At 39.6% G+C, this 23,282-nt stretch overlaps 1 protein-coding gene across 1 annotated transcript; it reads left to right on the forward strand.

Moving 5' to 3' along the window:
* Nucleotides 1–727: 727 nt before the first annotated feature.
* LOC101559722 (acyl-CoA synthetase medium chain family member 4) lies at nucleotides 728–21,435 on the forward strand. Its single transcript, XM_004622867.2, has 13 exons — nucleotides 728–922; nucleotides 3,524–3,734; nucleotides 6,914–7,121; nucleotides 9,290–9,433; nucleotides 10,933–11,089; nucleotides 13,010–13,089; nucleotides 15,013–15,136; nucleotides 16,183–16,263; nucleotides 16,599–16,700; nucleotides 17,311–17,438; nucleotides 17,532–17,631; nucleotides 19,364–19,483; nucleotides 21,228–21,435. Exons 1-13 carry the CDS (start codon nucleotides 728–730, stop codon nucleotides 21,312–21,314), a joined length of 1,737 nt encoding a protein of 578 aa, XP_004622924.1. The 3' UTR covers nucleotides 21,315–21,435.
* Nucleotides 21,436–23,282: the final 1,847 nt, after the last annotated feature.

Here is a 23,282-nt window from a genome sequence, read left to right on the forward strand (position 1 = left end):
ATATTTTTGTTGTTTCATAGGTAAAAACATTGAGGTACAGGCAAATATGTAATTTCCCCAAAGTTCTGCATCCAGGATTAAAGTGAAGGTTTCTAGTCTACTTTAATGGATATTTGAAGGGGTGAGGAGGGCAGGGTAGCTTGAATCAAAGAGGATGGTAAGCTCAACTGCAGTGATGGAAATTAACCTCCATGAAAATTGAATGGGCTGCTTTAACTGGAAGAGAAAATTGTAGCAGAAGAATTAGAAAAGGATAGAAGCAAATGGAAGGAGCTCTTGAATGCCGACCCAGGCAGCATATGCTCTGTTCATAGTTTTCCTGAGGTGAAGGTAGAGACGGAAGATAAGAACTTGACAATCATAGCACTTTAGGTTTTTTTTTTTTTTTTTTTAACTGGGGATCGAACTCAGGTCCTTGAGCTTGCCAGGGAAGCGCTTATTCCACTGAACCATCTCCCCAGCCCCTGTTTTTTTTGTTTTTTGTTTTTTTTTTAATACTGATCTGGTCATGGAGAGAATGAAGGGAACAGTTCATTGGGAGGGAGAACAGTCCATGGCTAACAGCGGTAGCAAAGGGATGGGGTCCTTTTCAGGAGTTCCTCAACTTGCCAGGGATATGCAGCCCTGAGGCCATTTCCAAATCTCTGGCTGACACTCTCCACCCATCCCTCCCCACAGGCTCTGGTACTTACATGTCCCTACTAGTAGACAAAGTCCTCTGGGAACCATGAAGAGTTTTTTCCAGCTGTTTAGATTCATCTGGTTTACCAAGCCACCCATCCGGTCCTTTCACAGACATCACCAGCTTTGGACAGCTATGACTCCTGCAGACTTTGAAGCCATAAATCGTTGCGACAGGCCACTACCTAAGAACTTTAATTTTGCAGGGGATGTGCTGGACCAGTGGTCCCAAAAGGAGAAGGTATGAAATAATGGAATTCATTTAGATTCCTTCTATACTCTGGTGTCCACTCATCAATTTCAGTTCCAATCTTTCACCCACCTTGCTTTCCTCTGTCTTCCAGTCACCCTCCTCTCTCCCAGAGATATTAGGTCCTCAACTGCACATGGCTTTCTCTGGCATCTCCAAGTCTTTTTCCTCTCCAACCCCAGTTCCTACTGTGGTTACTCCCAGAATGACGCTCCCTTCCTTCTGTTCTCTCTGTTCCAGACGACGCTTTGGGTTTGGGATGCTTACAGGCATGTGCCAAAATGTAGTAATTTAACTATAGCTGTATGAATATAGCTATTATTGGAACAACTGCATGAGAATCAAAACTTGAGAAGAAAGCAAGTGTAAATGCTTGATGCGCAATCTGAGAAAGAAGTTAATGCTTCCTGCTCCCGTCCCAGACTAGGCACTGGGCTAAGCACCTGTCAGCACTTACCAAGATGCTCTGCAGGGCCCATGGTTCAATAGATTAATCCTTCCTAAGTATAGGGGGAAAGTCTTATCTGAAAGTCACTGTGTTCTTAATACATACCACTTGCCAAATTCTGTTTTGAACAGAGAGCTTCAACTTCTGTTGATGATGACTTTTAGATAAAACAGAAGGATATCGTTTTGCTTTTATTAAACAACTTTCTGTAACCTGTTAACAAGTGGTACTGACTTTCCAATCATAGTGGTGCTTAAATGCAGTCTTCTTCTTAAGTAAAAGTTTGTAAGTGAGTTGATGTAAAGACAAAGAACAATAGCACAAGTGTAGGCAGATCTGCTAGAAACAGTGATATTCAGATTAAATATTGGGAAAAATCAAATATTTGATGAACCTGCATTAGTTCATCAAACCCTTATAACCACTCTTGTTGGGTGTTTAGATAAGGAATTTAATCTCATAGAAGCTAAGCTACTATTCTAAGATCACATACCTCTTAGAAAACACTGTGAGCCAAGTCCACATCTTTAGAGGCTCACGTCTTTAGTGGAGGGCCATACCCATAATATTGTGCTATGGAGTAGAATGGAGTCACCCAGAATATGTGCACAACACTGAAAGAATGCAGAGATGTCACTGGGAAAGGAGGAGGGGCTAAAAAGACAAAGTGGAATGTAAATTGAGTTTTGAAATATTTTACAATCAAGAAAAATAGAGGAAGCATTCCAGATGGGGGAAGGAAATAAATTCTTTTCCAAGTGATACATAAATAAAGAGGTTTTGTAGTGCAGGTGACTCATTTTATAGAATGATAAGTGAGGTTTCCTCCAATTGATGCCTCTTTCCACTTTGCTCCTCACAACCTGTGAAACCCACAGCTCAGCCGTTAGGCACAAGATATATTATCAGATTCCTAATTAAACTTAGTACTCTCCTTGTGGTCATTTAGGTGGAAGAAAATCTAACTTAAACAAGAAAGAAGTTGATTAGAAAAACTGGGAAGACCTTACAGAGTTACTGTAGAAGCTGGAGAGTGAATCTCAGTGAGGACAGAAAGGACTAGGATAGCTCCCTGGGGTGCGCAAGTACCAAGACCTCATAGACGATTTTTGCTCCAACCATTTAAATTTTTTGTTCCCTTCAGAAAACTCAAAGTCTTGGGCCAGCAAGATAATTCAGGGGACTAAAGCACCTGCTTAAGCAAGATGTACCAGCTCTGTCCCCAGGGCAGGCTGAGCCAGCCACAAAGTTAGGGCATAGTGGTGTACCCCTGTAATTCCAGCCCTGGGAAGGCTGAAAACAGGAGGATCACTATGAGGCCAAGCTGTGTAGTGAGACCTTGTAACAACCAAAAACATTAAAAAAAGAAAGAAAGAAAAAGAAAAGAAAACTCAAAGTCTGATTGACCCAACTCTGGTCACATGCTCACACACCATTCTGAGAAGGGCAAGCACCTGGCAAGACTGTGTTCAGTAGGAAAGGATCAGTTTCTCCAAAAACAGACTGGGGTGCTCTTCTAGAATGCAAAAGAACAGGTGCTGAGGAGAGGTAATGGCAGATATTACATAAACCCTGTGTTAGTGAGCTCTCCATTTATGTAATGAAATACTGGAGACAATTTTTATTTTTAAGGTTTTTTTTTTTTTTTTTTAATGTGTGCGTGGGGGGGGGCAGCTCAGCCCACCAGGGGGCGGGGCTGGCTGGCATGTGGTCCTGGGGGATTGAACCAAGGTCCCTGTGCTCTGCTAAGCTTGTTCTAAGTAGGCTTTAGACCACTGAGCCATCTCACCAGCCCGACAAACGATTTAAAAGGAGGAAAAGTTTACTTTGGCACAGTTTCAGTTTTCACTCCTTTGTCCTTGGCCCCTTGGCCTCTTGCCCTGGGCCTGTGGCAGTACCGTACATCACGGCAGGAGCCCATGTTGGATGTCTGTTCACTTTGGGGTAACCAGGAAGCAAAAAGCAAGAGAGAAGAAAGGGGGCATAGTACCAACAGCCTTTTCAAAAGTACGCTCCCAAAAGCTAACTTCCTTCCCCTAGGTCCCATGTCCTGAAGATTCTACAGGCCTTGGATACAGGGGTCTTTGGGGGGTACTTCCAAATCACAGCACCTTCTCTTCTTTTTCTCATGTGTCCCTGGTCAGACAGGGGAGAGGCCAGCCAACCCAGCCCTGTGGTGGGTGAATGGCAAAGGAGATGAAGTGAAATGGAGCTTCAGAGAACTGAGCTCTTTGTCCAAAAAGGCCGCCAACGTGTTCACCAAGTCCTGTGGCTTACAAAGAGGAGATCGAGTGATCGTGATTCTACCCCGAATCCCTGAATGGTGGCTCATCAATGTGGCTTGCATGCGAACAGGTTAGTGCTAATGCTTAGCATTTGTAAATCATGCAGAAACAAAAAGAGACCAAATTTCAAAGCACTCTTTGAAATATTACCTTTTTTTTTTTTTTTTTTTTTAAAAAAAAGCAGTACTTACAAGGAAAGAAAAAGAAGAGTTGAAGAGAAATCATGATGTAATAATTGCTATCTCAAGAACTCAGTATTATTGTAATAACTAATAGGTGGGGAAACCAAGAAGAGAGATTATGAAGTTTGCCAAAAGTCAAACAGCTAGGAAGCTACCGAATTAGGATCAAACATAAAGCTCTATAAGGCACATATGGGTATGAATGCTTCTTTGCAGCACTCTGGGAGGCTGAGGCATGTGGATCCAAGTTAGAGTTCAGCCTAGGCAACTTAGCAACTTAGAGCCTGTCTCAAAATTTTTAAAATGTAGAAAGGGTTAGGGATGTGAAGGCTCTGGTTTCAATACCCAGTATGATTAAAAAATAATAATATGTTAACTACACATTTTCTCCCAAAATAACAATATGAGGTACTCTAAAAACAGACACTGCCTTAAAGGCAGGAGTCAGCAAACCAGAGCCCATGGGATTTTATAGATAGAGTTGATGAAATACAGCCATGTTCATTCTTTTATCCATTAACTATAACTTCTTTGTTCTATAACAGCAGAAATTCTCTAAGGTTCTCACAATATTCACTGTCTTGTTCTTTACTAAAGATGTTTGACAGTCTCTGCTCTAAAGTACAGATTATTATATATCAATAAAAATAAATAAGAATAGGGGCTGGAGAGATGGCTCAGTGGTCTAAAGCACCTACTTGGAACAAGCTTAGCAAAAGCATCAGGGACCGCGGTTCAATCCCCCAGCACCACATGCCAGCCAGCCCTGCCCCCTGGTGGGCTGAGCTGGCCTCTCCCTCTCTCTCTCTCTCTCTCTCTCTCTCTCTCTCTCAAATAAATAAATAAATAAATAAGAATACCAAAGGATAGGTTACTATAGAGAACACAAAGATATTTGCTGCAATATCACTAACAATATAAAAAAATTGAACAAAAATATAAATAGAAATGATCAGATAAGTTATAAGTTAAAATGTAAGCGTAGTTACGATATGTTTATTTTCTTTCTTTCTTTCTTTCTTTCTTTATTTTTTTTGTGGAACCAGGGATTGAACTCAGGCCTTTGTGCTTGCCAGGCAAGCACTTATTCTACTGAGCCATCTCCCCGGCCCCTTTATTTTATTTTTGACTCAAGCTTTCACTGTGTAGTTCAGGCTGTCCTTGAATGTACAATGTATCCGATGCTGACCTTAAACTTGCAGTGGTCCTCCTATCTCAGCCTCTCAATGGCTAGGATAACAGGCATGTGCCACCCTGCCTGACAATGTATTTATTGTTGATCAAAACTCTTGTACCCCCACTTGACGGTACTTAAGGATAATTTATAAGAAGGATTGAACTCAGGCCCTTGTGCTTGCCAGGGAAGCGCTTATTCCACTGAGCCATCTCACCGCCCCCCCCATCCAACTTCTTCATCTTCACATATTTATTCATTTTTTTCAAAAGGGGACAACATGTAAGAGCTTTTAAAATATATTTAATAAAATAAAGACTTCCTAGGAATTCAACTCCACATCTTGGTATTTAGCTTACTTCAAGAAACTCACCAAGAAATAAGTAGTCTGGAAATAAAACACAAGTCTGGGGCCTGGGAAATGTATCTCTGAGGCCTGGCTCTGTCACTTACTGGCTTTATAACCTTGGATGAAGTTGACATATTCTAGAATTAATTTTAAGTGAGGAGATAACCAGGCACATAGTAGGTGCTCAAAAAATGATAGTGCCAAGCCAGGCATAGTAGTATACGTGTGTAGTCATAGCACTCTGGTAGGCTGATGCAGGAGAATTACAAAACCAAGCCTAGCCTATACAGCTAACATAACAGGATCCTCTCTCAAAATAAAAAATAAGACAAAAAAAAAAAAAACCAAAACAAAACAAAACAAAAAAACAAAAACAAAAAAAAAGACAAAAATTAAAAAGGGATGGGGAACACAAAGGCCCAGGTTTAATGCCTAGTCACACACACATGAAAAGGTGGTAGTAGTTGCCTGTAAGACTTCATATGCCATTTTTTTCCATTGATTCAGTTGAGAAAGTGCAAACTGCTTTCTCTCTGTCTTACATCTATTTCTGCCATGTGTGCTCTCCTCATAAGGACCTGGCATTTTGAAATCCATGACTATTTAGGATGAAGTCATGAGTAGAGATAAGTCAAGCATTGCCGTAAACCTCAAAAAGAATGTCAGACCACTGAAGTCCAGAGATCCAGAGGGCTGGCTGCTTCACTCACAAGCTGTAAACAAATCTCATACCCCATCAAATGGCAACAAAGGCATTGATCTACTGGGATTGCTTAAAACTCTAGTTGCCAGGCAACTATATAGCCTATATAGTTCATCAATATGGACAGGGAATATTAATCATCAAAAAAATGTCTAGGACACTAATCTTCCTATCTGGGTATAGGTTTTTATACTGTTATATGGTACTAATATAATATGTATATTATAAAACATACATTAAAAGGAGAAAATTATAAAAAGAATTCTAAGATCTCAATGGACTGTCTTACAAAACTCACTTTGGACACTACTGTTTGAGAGTACTGAATAAGATAATGTTCATAAAAATGTGATGTAAGATGATAAGTGCCAGGGCTGGGGAGATAGATAGCTCAGTGGCATAAGTGCCTGCCTGGCAAGTGCAAGGTCGAGTTTGATCCCCAGTACTAAAAAAAAAAAAGCCAAGTGCCATTTAATTGTTACATAATATTGATTCAAATATTATATTAAAATGTTACATAATAACTGCCCATTATTATAATGCTTCCCAAATGCCAGACACTATCATTATCCCCATTTTACAGATAAAGAAAGTACAGAGACATCAAAGTCAGAAAGCTGGTAAACTGCAGGGCCAGGATTATAACCAAGGTCTGTCAGACTTCAAAGCCAATGATCAAAGTCCTGGGCAATGTCCCCAAGGGACCAAGGCAAGAATTGCTGAAGGTGACATTTTGAAGCATCTTCCCCCAGGCTCACAGCGCAACTTCCCACAGTCCACAGAGTCATCACACCTAATGCACAATCATTCTGCTCAGCTCAGGATCCTCTGTCTTTCCCAGGGCTTGTTTTCATCCCAGGAACCATTCAGCTGACAGCCAAAGACATCCTCTACCGGCTACAAGCTTCCAAAGCCAAGTGCATTGTGATCAGTGAGGAGGTGGCCCCGGTGGTGGAATCCGTCCTATCTGAGTGTCCAAACCTGAAGAACAAAGTCCTGGTGTCTGCACACAGCTGGAATGGTTGGCTCAGCTTCCAGGAGTTATTTCAGTAAGTGTTTTCCCCATCTTAGGTACAGCACTAGAAACAAATTGCAGCTCCATCTCAGACTTTCTTTGCCTTGAACGACTCAGCAACAGTGTGTGCTGATCTGGGCTTCTTCCCAGAAAGGAATTACCTAATGATTCATAGCACAAGAAAGAACTCTCACTCCACCCCCATTTTTCTTTTTCTCTCTATGTGCCATGATTAGTATCCTGCACAACTTGACCCTTGCCCCTTGACCCTTGACCCTAGCTCCTGAACTTCCTGTTACCATTCTTCCTTGTATTCCTCAAATATTCCCTCCCTCTGGGCCTTTGCACCTGCTCTTTCTTCTGGTTGGAATGTTCTGCTCTAGTCTTTCCACAGTTGACTCTTTCCTACCTGATTTCTTTTCAAATATTTTACCCTAACTGAGGCTTTCCCTGCCCAGCCTAACCAAAGCAAAACTATAAGCCATTCTTTCATAACATCTATTTAATTTCTTTATAGAATTTGTGAGTATCTAAATTTGTCAGTCCATCCATCTGTACCCGTGTTCTTCTCTTCTGGAGTAGGAGTGAAATTATTAAGGTCCGTAGGCCAATTCTATCCCCCTAATTGTATTTTTAAAATAAAATTTTATTGAAATTCACCCATGCCCATTTCTTTACATATAGATTCTGGTTGCTTTTATGCTTCACAGCAACAGAAAGTAGTTACAACAAAGACAGTATGGCCATAAAGCTTAAAATCTTGTTTCTGACATTTATAGAAAAGGTTTTCTTGGGGCTGGGAGATGGCTCAGTGGAATAAGCGCTTCCTTGGCAAGTTCAAGGACCTGAGTTCAATCCCCAGTTCTGCCAAAAAAAAAAAAAAAAAAAAAAAAAAAAAAAAAAAAAAAAAAAAAAAGGTTTTTTTTTTTTTTTTTTTTTTTTTTTTTTTTTGACAGGGTCTACAGGATCTCACTAACTAGATTGGACTCACAGTGATTCTCCTGTTTTCAGCTTTCTAAGTGCTGGGATTACAGGTGCGCCACCACACCGTCCCAGTGTTTGGGAGGCTAAAAACAGGAGGATCACTATGAGTCCAATCTATGTAATGAGACCCTGTAGACCCTGTACTAAATACATTTTTTAAAAAGACCAACATGGAACACACAGTGAAATGCTGCTCAAAAAATACTTTTATTCTTTTGAGGTTTATATATTGTATTTTTTATTTCCCTGATTGAAAGATACACTGAGGAGTTTAAGGTTTTAAGAAGAGATGTGTCAAGATCAGGTTTTGGATTTCTTGGCAGAACTGGGGATTGAACTCAGGCCCTTGTGCTTGCCAGGGAAGCACTTATTCCACTGAGCCATCTCCCAAGCCCCTTGGATATTATATTTCTTCAGAAGCTGTGCAGAAATGAATTTGAGGAAACCAAATGAGTCAGAGAGAACACTTTAGAGACTAATTTACAGGAGCGATAATGGTGATTTAAATCTGAGCTTTAGTGAGTGAGGCAAGATGAACTAAAGGTTGGTTAATTTAGAAGCTAACATGAACCCCAATTCATTTATCTTTTATCATGTTATCCTTGGTATGATCCAAACATGGAAAGGGAAGTTTCAAACATGTGTACTTGCACAGTATTCAAAGGCCATAATATAGGATGGAGTAGGAGAGAGTAGCACCTTCTCTTCATTACTCTTTTTAGAACAGGGACATATTTCCCATTAAGGCCTTACATCTCATTAACCATAACTTCCTAAACCCATTATTGTTACAAGAGGAAATGACCATGAGCTGGCCAAATAGCTCAGCGAATTAAAGCACCTGCAAGCAGGCGCAGGGGTCAGGGGTTCGATCCCCAGGCCTGCTGTGCTGGCCCCACCCCCAGGGCGCGCTGAGATGGCAACTGATGCTGGGCATGGTGGTGCGCGCCTGTAATCCCAGCTATTGGGAGGCTGTAAACAGGAGGATCACTAAGAGTCTGATCTAGTAGTGAGACCCTGAACACCCTGTAGGCCCTTCCCTAAAATACAAAAAAAGAAAAAGAATCAAAAGTTGTCTTGGCTATGTATTTGGCCCATCAGTTCAGTTCTATTATTGACTATCTTCTGGTAACAAAAGAATACAAATAGCACAGCAAAAAATATATCAGTGTTAAACTGCTCTGTCATCTTCAGTCACTATTAGGGTCTATTTTGCAGATCGGCCTCTGAAGAGCACAGCTGTGTGGAGACCGGAAGTCAAGAACCAATGGCCATTTATTTCACCAGTGGAACCACAGGCTTCCCTAAGATGGCTCAGCACTCTCAGAGCAGCCTTGGCATTGGATATGCCCTCTGCGGGAGGTAGGGAGAAAAACTCAGTTTGCTTTTGATGAACGCTTCCTTGAGCTGCCTATGTTTGTATCTAACTGCCCAAGTGACATTTCTCCTTGAATGGCTATATTTCCAATTATAAAATCTATAAAACAGAACCCTTGAGATTTCTGCCCTATTCTAACTTATTAATGGCATCATCTAATGAATGATCACACGAGAGATTAGGATTTCACCTTGATTTAATTCTGTAGAAGCATGTCTTGCTTCTTCTCCTCATTGTGAGGTAAACATTCCTACCCAGAAGGGCCTTCTTAAAAGAAAGGTTATCTAAAACTGTCACATTATCCTGATTTATTTTTTGCATAGCACTTACTGCTACTTGACATGATGGTATTTGCTTATATACTTAATTAACATTATTGAGTGTATATTCCCTTCCTGTAAGACTAAAGAGCTAGTCAGTCTTGTTCACCATAAGCCTAATACAACATTTGCTCAGTAAATATTTGTTGGATCAATGGACGAACTGAGAAAGTCCTGTCAAACCCAGTCTCTCACTCTACTCTGAGACCACAAGATTCCAGAAAACCGCTGTAAGAATGTTAAATAGAATCCCTCTTCCTTGGTCTTAACTATCCAGCATAGAAGTATCAAAATGAAGTATAAAAAGTAAAGCCATATTAATATGCTGAGCTATAAAAGGCTCAAGTCCACAACTTTTTTTTCCTTTTTGTTGGAACCAGTGATTGAACTCAAGCCTTTGCACTTGCCAGATAAGTGTTTTTTTCCACTGAGCCATCTCTCTGGCCAAGTCATCAACTTCTGTCATTGCCAGTCTTACGGAAAACCTACTACTAATTTGGACTCATAGACTACATTGGAATGCTTTGGTGAATTCAGTCACCTACAATATTTAAATTACAATGGAATACCCTTCTCTGACTAAACTAAATCAAAAATTGTGATACAGTTGATCAACCGTTTTGTATCTGTATGTTCAAAACAGTTAGGATAGATACATAGCTGCATTCTCTTGGATCATTGAATAGCGAGATTTGTTCTAATAGTGTTTGTGGACAGGATATCATGTCTGCATCTTGTACAATGAATAACCCTAAGACAACAATACACAGTGTATTAATACTTGAAACTGTCTCATTGCTATTTGTCTCTCAATAAAATTATTTTTTAAAAAAGAAAAAGAAAAAAAATCCCTCTTCTTGACTAGGGGCTTCTTTTTTTTTTTATTAATTTTATTTATTTATTTGTGTGTGTGTGGCCAGCTCAGGGGGCGGGGCTGGCTAGCATGTGGTACTGGGGGATCGAATCGTGGTCCCTGTGCTTTGCTAAGCTTGTTCTAAGTAGGTGCTTTAGACCACTGAGCCATCTCACCAGCCCTAGGGGCTTCTTTTGATCTTTATCTGTAGGATGTGGCATTCTGTGGCCTCCTCAAAGACAGTAGTTTGCCTTCCTGTTTTTAAATTGTTTCGTTTTAATCTGTTTTGCCATTTTTCCACATTATTCAGGTATTGGCTGGACTTGAAGTCCTCGGATATCATATGGAACATGTCAGACACAGGCTGGATCAAAGCTGCCATTGGTAGTGTGTTTTCTTCCTGGCTTCATGGTGCCTGTGTTTTTGTGCATCGGATGGCCCAGTTTGACACTGATACCTTCCTAAATGTAAGTCATGACCTCTGATTACATATAATCTTTAGAGTGCCTCCCTTCTCCCACCAGTCACAATTAACTGATTCCTAGTAATACAAGGCTGCTTGGGCTTCTGAAAGTCATTCATTTTTAAGAGGCAAACTCTGCAGGGACTTAGCTTTTGAGTTTATCTAACAGAGTGGAAGGGAATTAACCAGTACACTCTGGTTCAAATCTCCCAGGATTTGTTAGGGTTGCTAAATCTGTGGCTGTACAGGAGCCAGTTCTAAATAATAGGTTAGAAGCCTCAAATTTAAATAAATATTTTGTTTCTGATTAGTGAGGAAAAGCAAAACAGCGGATGACAAATCTGAACTGTATGCAGGAGACTTATTCTCTCCCTGTGCAGCTCTTTCCATGCTCCCCCACTCTATGCTTCTTATTTTAATCTGAAGACCTCAATACTCTTTTTTTTTTTTTTTTTTTTGTGGAACCGGGGATTGAACTCAGGCCCTTGCACTTGCCAGGGAAGTGCTTATTCCACTGAGCCATCTCCCCGGCTCCAGAAGACCTCAATACTCTTCAGGAAACCAAGCACACACTTCCTTCTCAGCCACAGATGGCTAGACTGAGATATCTGATAACATTAGCTTTGAGAAAAATATGATTCAAGCTGATTACTTTTCAGCCATGAAAATCAATTAGGTTTAAGTACATATAAATAGGTGCCACACCTACGCGTGACTAAAAGCTAGGCTCAATCTATTGCTTTGCTAACTAGTCTGACAAGATGGGTTGAGGTTTTAAGAGAAATGTTTGGTAATATAAAAACTGGGATCACCACATCAGGTGTATAAAAAGACCTGAATATCAGTTAATTTTACACTTTTGAAATTTACATATGTGACAGAATATTTTTATTTTACAAAGATAATGTGTTAAGTACTATACAAACATCTACAGAATATATATATATAATCTTACTGAAAGTAATTAAAAACTAGGGAGCAGTTATGTGTAGTAGAAATACTCATTTATGGATTAAAAGTTATTCTTGACTATGACAATCTAGATAGCTTACACATACATACTTCTCCCAAATGCTTAAGTTTAAGGCAAATTATAATAGTTTATTGAGCACAGTGGAACTTGTTCTCCAGAAAACGGATCTCTAAACACTAGTGTTTCTCTGGATTTAAGATGTATGTCATTATTTGATTTAAAGAATTGGATGACATAATGTGTTCAGAAAATTTTGAAACATTAAGCAAAGGCCATCAAAAATGTCTACTTCAATATATTCTCAGTCAACTCAGAACTAAGCTCTTTAACAGAATAGTGCTGTACAGGTCCTGGTGGAGAATCTCAGACACACAGAGTCATTACTAAACAAGAATATATGGGGCCGGGGAGATAGCTCAGTAGAATAAGTGCTTGCCTGACAAGCACAGGGTCCTGAGTTCAATCCCTGGTTCTGAAAAAAAAAAAGAATATATGGGCAGGTGTTACAAGTTTCTATCACAAAGGTAACGTGAATACCTTTTTTTTTTTTTTTTTTTTTTTTTTTTTTTTTGTGGTACTGGGGATTGAACTCAGGACCCTGAGCTTGCTAGGCAAGTGCTTATTCCACTGAGATATCTCCCCGAGGCCCTCACAAAAGGTAACATGAATAAACTAGTTTATATTTATTGTTCTCAAATTCAACAATTCAGTTGAATGTCTGTTTCTGGAACATTATATATATATATATATATATATATATATTCCCCCCACCCAGTAACTAGAAGTTTCTAACAGTGTCAAGTGGTGCATATAGTATTTGCATTCTTACTCCTAGCAGTGATCATGAGATGAGCAAGTACTCAAGGGAGACAATGAGAAACTGTAGACATCAGTTCTACTCATGACTTTCAATGACCGCTTCTGACATCTCTGTCTTTCTCCACAATCCAGACGCTTACCACCTATCCTATCACCCACCTATGCAGTGCACCCACCGTGTACCGGATGCTTGTGCAGAAAGACCTTAAGAGGTATCTGGGCAGAAATCTCCACTGGAACAAATTGAAGCAATCATCCAGCATCACAGATCCTGGGGTTCCCAGTGTCTCTACTATTGACATTTGGAACAAATAATTCTGTGTTGTGGGGGGCACCCTATACTTTGTAGGATACTGAACTGCATGCCAACTAGATACCAGTAGCATCTCCCTCATTTATGATAATCAAAAATGTCACATGGGGGACAAAACTATCTCCCAGTTTAAGAACCACTGGAATATTCTCTAGGAAAAACTAGATATTTTCTTGGAGACAATCAGAGCTCTATAGTGCTATAGACAGTCACAGCTTAGAACTTCCACTCAAAAAATTTGTCCTTTCATATCATGCTTAAAGAAACACTGTCATTTAGAATCAGGTCCCTCAAAACAAAACAAAATAAAAACAACAACAACACTCACATTGTCTTGAAGAAAACTTAATGAAGCTTAGGACTGGAAGGTTATATTGAATTTATTTAAACTACTTGCCTAACCTATAGAGGCTGGGTACTGCAATGTCTAGAGACTTGGATAGAACAATGTAACTAATTTAAATTCAATGCATAAAAAGAGAAACAATTTTAGTCAGACAGCTTATCCAACTTTCTTTCCCACAGGTAGGGGTGCCAGGAGGGAAAGTGCTAGGAAAAACAGAAACAGATAGAAATTTCCTCTTTTCCTAGTCAATGTCAACTCCTTATAGCCCTCAAAATGTGGAAATCTTGCTCAAGAATAATTCAAAAAATAATTCAAAGCTACTCAAGGATTGTTTTTTTTAAATGTATTTGGGGGGCTGGTGAGATGGCTCAGTGGTCTAAAGCACCTACTTAGAACAAGCTAAGCTAAGCAAAGCACAGGGACTGCATGCCAGCCAGCCCCCGCCCCCTGGTGGGCTGAGCTGGCCACACACACACAAAATAAATAAATAAATAAATAAATAAATAAATAAATATTTTTTTAAAATATTAAAAATAAATAAATAAATGTATTTGGTACAGGGTCTCACTACACAGCTCAGACTTGTAGTGATACTCTAGTTTTCAGCCTCCCCAGTGTTGGGATTTCAGACGTGCACCACCATTCCTGATCTCACACCTGATCTTGTTGGCAGAGTCAGCATGCCTGGGGGCGGGGCCAGCATGGCATGTGGTGCTGGGGATCGAACTGGTCCCTGCACTTGCCTAAGCAGGTGCTTAGTCCGATGAGCTACCTCAGTGGCCCTCAAGGGTTCTTTTGATTACACATGATTCATGTGCTACTGACACCCTCCTGCCAATTTGGGACCTTACTGATAGAAGTCAGGCTTTCCCAGGGCTTCTTGCCTGACTCAAGCACCAAAGTCAAATAGGCTGAGATTTGTTACTTACTAACAGTGTGACCTCAGACACTTAAGATGACCTTGTCAAACCTCCATCAACTCCACATGTAAGACAGATTAAGTGACATGCTTGGTGAGATCAGCCTGCCAAGTGTAAGTGCACAGCACAGAGCACACAATTCAGCCATGGGCCTTGGGCAAATTTTTTCACCCCTCTAAGCCTTGACTTCCATATCTGTAACAGGGGTTGTAAGGATTCTAAAGTCCTTTAGAGACTTTACCTGTGCCTAATCAAAGTTATTATACTGTTTCTCTTAGGTACTTAGTATAATCATTAGTATTTTCTTCTGCCTTATTCTTCCTGTAATAGCTAAATTCTCCATCTGCCAAAATGTAAGCTCATTCAGGAAACTTTTGTTTCCATCACTAATGTGCCTCACATGACCAGAATATCATCCCACTTGCCAGCAGGCGCTTATGCCACTGAGCTATAGCCTCAACCCTGTTTTGGTTTTTCCTTGAATGTCTTAATTATCTTGCAGTGAAAGCCCTTCATATTTCTTCCTCAAAGACCATATGCAGTTCTCTTTTTCCAGATACAAATTCAAGAAGCTGAGGCACTGCTTGACTGGAGGGGAGCCGCTCAACCCGGAGGTGCTGGAACAGTGGAAGGAGCAAACAGGGCTGGAGCTGTATGAGGGCTATGGACAGACAGAAGTGGTACAATTAAAGGGCAAAGTTTAGGTTTAGGAGAGCTGTCCTCAGTATCTGGGGGGAAACTGGTTTTAGGACCTCAAATGATCTCCAATCCTGGGATGCTCAACTACTTTACATAAAATGTCATGGTATTTGTATGTAGTCTATATCATATGTTACCTAATATAATATAAATACTATCCAAATAGTTGTAGCCTCATGGTGTTTAGAAATGATGACAAGAAAAAAATACCTGCATCAATGTAATACAGGTGAAATTTTTTTCCCAAATATGTCTCATCTTCAGTTAATTGAATTCAAGCATGTAGAACCCACAGATGGGAGGAGCTATTTGTATACTAGGGACTGTCAAGGAAGCCCCTAACGTGTCCCCCATCATGTAATACATTTTTATGGAATCATAGAATACCTTGTCAGTGTTTATCAAAATTTATGGATTAAGTTAGGCATGGTGGTGCATACCTGTAATTTCAGCACTCAGGAGGCTGAGGCAGGAAGATTGCCACAAGTTTTGGGCTAGCCTTGGTTGTATAGTGAGTTCAAGGACAGCCTGAACTACATAGCAAGACCATGTCTCAAGAAAACAAAATAAATTTGTGGACTGTGCTGTTCGTCTTAGTTGAAAGGAAATTGTGATTACTCCATAGTCTTCCTGCTTCCTCCTCACCTAGGAGAAATCTCAGCAGTACTAGGAGTTGGTGAGAGTCAAAACTAAACTACACAACTTTCCATTGCACTGGGAAGGACTCCCTGGGTGCCTCTGTAGGTAATTAATTCCATAGCACATATGACAGAATCTAAAAGGAGTAGTTTTTAAAGTGTGGTCCTCACACTAGCAGTATCACAATCATTTGGTAATTCTCAAATCTCACTCCACATCAGTTGGATAAGAAGCTTCTGCATGAGATCTAGACATCTGTATTTTAACAGGTGATTCTGATGTAGACCCAAGTTGGAGAACTACTGCCCAAATCTTAATTTCATTCTCATGATATAACTAGCTTCAAAAATCTAATTTTTACATACTTATATACATGTCCTCTCAACAGGGAATAATTTGTGCCAACCAGAAAGGCCAAGAAATTAAACCTGGCTCTATGGGAAAAGGAGTATTACCCTACAATGTCCAGGTGGGTTAAGAAAATATCTGAGTGGGTTAATGAAGAAGGGAGAGGAAGGGGTGGAGGCACATGCCTACAATCCTAGCACTCTGGGAGGAGAGGCCGGAGAATTACAAATCTAAACCCAGCCTGGGTGATATAGTGATATAATGAGACCATGCCTTGAAAGAAAAAATGAAAAAGGCCAGAGATATAGTTCATTATGAAGGGCCTTGGTTAAATCCCTCATGCCAAAAAGGAAGAAAAGGAAGAGGGGGACATTTTTATACCCTTCTATGCAACTGTTTATTACCTATTTTAATTTTGTGAGAAAAAACCTAAGAATCTAAATTGTTTTATCCTAGGTTATAGATGAAAAGGGCAATATCCTACCACCTGGCAAAGAAGGGGATATTGCAATCAGACTGAAGTCTACCCGGCCTTTCTGTTTCTTCTCTGAATATGTGGTATGAAAATATAGAAATTGATGGGCATACTTTAGCCCAGACATTGATCTAAATTTCATGCCTACTGTGACTTGCTACATATAAGTCAGGGGAACTGATGGAAACCTGGGCCGTTTCATCAACTGTAAAAATGGGGAAAATAATATCTATTTCCCAAACATTTAATCTGTGAAGATTAAATTCCACAAGTAAGAAACAGGCTGGAGTGCTGTTCTCAGAATGGACAGGCTGGGAGAAGGGGGAAGGGCATAGAGGATGCAAGAGGTTAGAGAGAGGTTTAGTTTTTAAATACGCTTTTAGACCTTTTTTTTTTTTTATTTTAGGCTAGGAAAAAAGAGAATAACTTCAGTTGAGTGTGGTGGTGCATGCCTGTAAAATCCTAGTACTCAGGAGGTTGTCAGGAGGATTGCCACAAGTTTGAGGCCAGCCTGAGCTAAATAGTGAGTTCAAGGCCAGCCTTGACTACACATCAAGACCTGTCTTAACCACAAACACAAAATAACAAAAACTTCATTTAGAAGATGTTGCAATGTGACAGTCATTTAATGGATACCAGACCTCGTCTCTTTTCTGCACAAACTAATTCCCAAATGTCATCCTCATTTCCTAGGACAATCCAGAGAAAACTGCTGATACAATAAGAGGAGACTTTTATGTCACTGGAGACAAAGGCCTGATGGACAGAGATGGGTATTTCTGGTTTGTTGGCAGAGCTGATGATGTCATTATATCCTCTGGGTTTGTACACTTGCTATGCCTAGAAGCAGCAACTTGGAAGGAAGGGAGACTTCCCACTTGGAGAGTGTAGTGAGCAGGCTTCTCTCTCCACAGGTATCGTATCGGGCCCTTCGAAGTGGAGAGTGCACTCATTGAGCACCCAGCAGTGGTCGAATCAGCTGTTGTCAGTAGTCCAGATCCAATTCGAGGAGAGGTAGGTGCACATCACTGATCAAAACAGCAATTCCCTATTTTCAAGTTCTGTTTGACCACTGTAAAGATGAAATCTAGAACATAGTCATTTAATTTTCACTATGAGGCACATATGTCAAAAATGTAGACTAGGAAGTCAACTTTACAAATGAGTTGTATCCCAAAGGTGATTGGGATTCTGTTGGTAACTGGACACAAACTCAACTCAAATTGACTTAAATTATTTTTTTAAATGTTGCGCTCATATAACAGAGGTATTTAGGTACATCTCTATCCAAGTGTTCACGTGAAGTTAGCATCCCTTAGTCTCTCTGTGTTTGGCTCTGCTGTCAACCCTATGTGAGCAGGTCCTTTCTACTTGATAGCAACCAACTCCACATTCTCCAGGAAAGGAGAAAGCTGACTTTCCAAGAATTCTGAGGAACTCCCAGGATCTCCTTTGTTTATCTCAAGTCACATCTCTAGCCAGAGTGGCCCAGGAAATAGTACAGGTAACTGGCCAGACCTGGATCATAGCCTCTCCTTAGAGGTAAGGCTTGGTGTCAACTCACTAGAGAGAAATTAGGGTAGCACTTCACAGGAAACCTAAGAGTCCTGTTACTGAAAAGTAGGAACAGATACTGCATTCAGCATCAGATTTCACTGTCTGTACAACTGCCATGATTGACAAAATACATTTACTTACAGAAGCAATGCAAAAAAAAGATTGTGGCCAAGTTCCCAAGTTGGTCCCACAAGCACCTTAATTAGGACATAATGACAATATTACTCAGGCAATGACAACAGTCTTGAGTCTAGGAGGAAACTATATGCTAAGGAAAGGAAAAATCTACTTTCCTTATGGAAGTTTCCTGCAGACTCAGCAAGTAAAAAAAATCTTAAAATTGTGCACATCAATACCCTTCCACATTTCCTGGCCTTTCTCTCACATACCCGTGGTTGGTCCTCTGAGGAGCACCGTGGATCCCATATGCTTACCTCCTGTACCCCCTCAATTTTCCATGTAATTCCATTCTCCAAAATATTCTTTTGCCACCATATTCTCATTCTCTCCATATTGCAGATTTCAATAGAATACCAAAAGTAAACAGCAATTAGAAGCATTTGCATGAATGCTTACTAACCTCAATAATTATCTAATTCCTTCAACCAGCATTACAAAGAAAAGGAAAGACTTGGAAGCAAGAAAGTCCCTTCTGAGCTACATCAATCTTTCCTTATAAGGGGCTGGGAAGATGGCTCAGTGGAATAAATGCTTCCCTGGCAAGCGCAAGTGCCTGAGTTCAATCCCTGCTTCCGCAAAAAAACCCCAAAACTTTCCTAACATACCACTCTTCCTCCACAAGACCACCCCAAATCCCCTTCACATCATACTATCCTGAGCTCCCATCACTCCTGCTCCTCAGACTTCCTCACATAGTATAGACTTGAAGGTGTATAGGGTCATCTGTCAATCAAAGACTGCCTGAATAGCAAACGGGATCAGATGGATTGACATGTAAAATATATAATATGTATAGATCAGCTACAAAAGAATCGGTGCACTCTTCACATTCACAGCCCACTTGTCTGGAAATAGATCCCCCTAAACCTCACTTTGTCCTTGTAGTGCCTGAGATGGCATTTGTAGTCATCACTGAAACTACTATGCACAGGTAAATCTTCTGTCCAACAATGACCCCTAACCCCACGTGTCTGCAGAATAAGCAGCAACACAGACTTTTCTGCTACAGGTCGTAAAAGCGTTCGTTGTCTTATCTGCACCCTACAAATCATCCAACCCTGAGAAGCTGATCCTTGAGCTTCAGGACCACGTGAAAAAATCAACTGCACCCTACAAATACCCAAGAAAGGCAAGTGTAAACTAGTTTTGTGCAGGGTGTAAATGCTAATTCTAAAAATGTAGGTTTTATTGGATTTTGACTTTATAGTCACTTAGTATGTAGGCATAAGATATCTTTTCAGTTTGTTTAGGCAAGAATTTTGCTTTAGAATGTTTTATATTTGGGCACTACAAATGCTTGATAAATGAACTTTCTAAAATCAACTCTGCAACAATGAGAAACTACTAAGTGCATAGTTCCATTTCATATAGGGACAAGGAATGTTGACAAAATATGAAATGTCTTATTTTCAGGGACAGCATCCAACTTTTAGCCCTCTTGACCATATAATATCCCTATAAATTTAAAAAAAGCACATGACTCAAGGGACCACATTATGACTCATGGGATCTTTCCTGAAATCTTCAAATAAGGATATAAAAGCAATTTTATACACAGAGATTACACTGGAGTTTCCTTCCATCTCTAGAATCCTATTGGGTGATGGTGACTAATCCTCTAAAAGATAATTCTGTCTTAGTTGGTATCACTTCAGTTAGAAGGTAGCTAATTTCAACCTAAAAATTAATTCAATCATTTTAGTTATTTTTCTCCACTAAACTAACAAAATCAGGAATCCTTTGATTTTCTTTTTTATTTATTTATTTATTTATTTATTTATGTGTGTGTGTGTGTGTGTGTGGCCAGCTCAGCCCACCAGGGGGCGGGGCTGGCTGGCATGTGGTGCTGGGGGATTGAACTGCAGTCCCTGTGCTTGCTTGCTTGCTTGCTTGCTTGCTTTCTTTCTTTCTTTCTTTCTTTTTTTTTTTTTTTTTTTTTCGGAACCGGGAATTGAACTCAGGCTCTTGTGCTTGCCAGAGAAGCACTTATTCCACTGAGCCATCTCCCAGGCCCCCTAAAGATGAATGAATGAATGAATGAATGAATGAACGAATGAATAAAACCCAGTTTGGTTTACTATTATTTTGTCCTTTTTTGGTTTTTTTTGGTGGAACCGGGGGTTGAACTCAGGCCCTTGCGCTTGCCAGGGAAGCGCTTATTCCACTGAGCCATCTCCCCAGCTCAGTCCCTGTGCTTTGCTAAGCTTGTTCTAAGTAGGTGCTTTAGACCACTGAGCCATCTCACTAGCCCATCCTTTGATTTTCATAAATGAAGTCTGAGGACAGTTAAAAGTACACAGTGTCAGCTTGACAGAGAGGAACAAAAACAGGATCTTAAGGTCAAGTCAGAGCATAAAGGGAAATTGTATGTACTCCAGATTATCACTAAAATACCTCCTTCAGAATCTGCACGACCCGCTTTCACTCATTTATTTGTTCATTCATTTATTCATACTTGAAACTGTGATCCTCTTGACTCAGTGTCCCAGAGAGCTGGAATTACAAGTATCCAGCAAGGATCAGCTATTTTTTCTTTTTGAGTTGTGTAAACCTCCATCCCCCAGAGGGCAGTAGAGGTCCAGGTTTAGACAAGGAAAAGCAAAGAGGTAAAGCAATTCTTTCCTTTTGGCAGAACACATGAGTGAATTAGCACTAAAAACTGCTAGGATGGAACTACACGTATATCATCCTTACTATAGGAATCGACCGAGTTTCTTGTGCTCACTAGAGTCAATGAATTTAAGCTAAGATGATGCTCACATATAAAATTCAACATTTCACAAGAGCTGTTTCCAATGTCATTGAGCTGGGATAGTCCAATGGAACCAAGTGCCTTACAGTAAGTTTCTTTCTTTTTCTTTTTTGTCAATTAGGTGGAGTTTGTTCAAGAACTTCCAAAGACAATCACTGGGAAAATTAAACGCAACGTTTTAAGAGACCAAGAATGGGGACGAATATAGCTTGATAAGAAAAGTGAAAACTAAATAGTAACATGGTTTTCTTTTAGCACTTGCTTGATACTTCAGTGACTGATTTTTTAATGTTAAAATTAAAAATCTGAGTTTTTGTTTTCCACTTAGCTAAAAAGACCCACTTTAAACATATTTGAGAATATTGTTACAGTGACAAATTAGCCAAGGTAATGACTTGTAGTGTTTAAAATAATGGGGATACAATGATTAAACAAGGGCGGTCTACAATGGATCTCTGTTGCATTTCCCTTGTCCTGAATAATATAAAGATAAGAAATATTCTAAAAGAAATGATGAAAACAGAATTTCTTTTACTGAACATCTTATGATCTGTCAATACTTTTAAGAGCTTATGATGAATATACTGTTAACTCAAAGGCCAGTGAGTAAATTTAATGAAATTAACCACTATATTTTTCCTTGTTTTAGAGCAAATCCTGTAAAATATTAGAAATTCTGGATTATTTAGGAATATTCAATATTCAAGAGAAATTAGTAATTTTAATAGCTTTATTTTTTAGGGTCACACACATGACTTTTTTGATACATAATTTGACATGTAAACTTTTTTTTTGTTTTTACTAGAGTCTCAAAAACAATTGTATTCCAGGCTAGCCTCAAACTCACAGCAATCCTGCCTCAGCCTTCAAGTGCTGGGATTACAAGCATGTGCCACCATGTCCAGCCTGACATAAAAACATTTTTAATGATACATACACTATAAAGCCAGAAATCTGCTAAGAGGCAGAAAGACAAGGTGCAAAACAACAATCTTTTTTTTTTTTTTTTGCGGAACCAGGGATGGAACTCAGGCCCCTGCGCTTGCCAGGGAAGCACTTATTCCACTGAGCCATCTCCCCGGCCCAAAACAACAATCTTTAGGGAACAACTTTATTTTGATTTTTCTCAAAATATCAGGATCTATAAGAAAAAAAAGCTGTACCAAGAGCAAAGTACAAACAAAAATAACACCTGAAAATTGGGTCTAACCTTAGAGAAAAGTGTTTTTTATTAAGTTTAATCCTATTTTCTTTAGAGTAAACCAAGCTCATAACTCATAACAAACTGTATAGCTGCTATAATTTTAATTAAAACACCGAAAAAACACGATAGTTTCTACCCTCTTTCATCATTCATAATATGCTCAAGTGTTATAGCTGATATACCCAGAAGCAAATCTTCAAATGAATAAATGCAGATTTTAATAGAGCATAGTATTTAAGTTGGGAACAACAGTTTATGTCACTCAGATCTTACCACATACAAATAAATACAAGTGCCAAGTATAAATAATACAATCACAATCTTTCTATGGAGTAGCAGCTTCACAAAGCAGAAATTCAGATACATTAAATTTATTCCTTTTCTGCCTCTTAGCAGATCTCTTGCTGTGTTAAAAATATTTTCATGTCCTTTTGTCTTACACTATCAAAATAAAGTTTGTCTTAGAACATGTATGAAGAAGGCAACAAGATCCTTCCTATCCTCCCAAATGATACTAGTTAATAGTTCTATCTTTTCAATATGACTTCAACATCATTAAGGGTCAACATTCTGGGAAGGGTACAGTAGCACACACCTATAAGCCCAGCTACTTGAGACTCTGAGGCAAAAGGATCACAAATTCAAGGCCAGCCTAGATAATTTATTGAGTCTCAAAATAAAAAAGCAAGGGATGTGGTTCAGCGGTACAAGGGTTGCCTGGAACATACAAAGCTCTGAGTTCATCCCCACAAAAAGAACTGTTGTAAATATCTGAAGATACCCGAGGAAGTACCAGTCCTAGATGTTACCAAGGTTGTATGTACTCTCTACCTCTCCCAAATTCTAGTCTGATTTACCATCAGTTTCTCATAAAGGGTAAAAATGTTCATATATGTCATTAAATTGACATAGTCACTTGAACAGGAAGCTGTAACATTTACACTGCTTCCCAACTTTTAAAAATGTAAAAAA

This window comes from Octodon degus, unplaced genomic scaffold (assembly GCF_000260255.1).
Source record: "Octodon degus isolate 3935 unplaced genomic scaffold, OctDeg1.0 scaffold00001, whole genome shotgun sequence".
Classification (NCBI taxonomy): Eukaryota; Metazoa; Chordata; class Mammalia; order Rodentia; family Octodontidae; genus Octodon; species Octodon degus.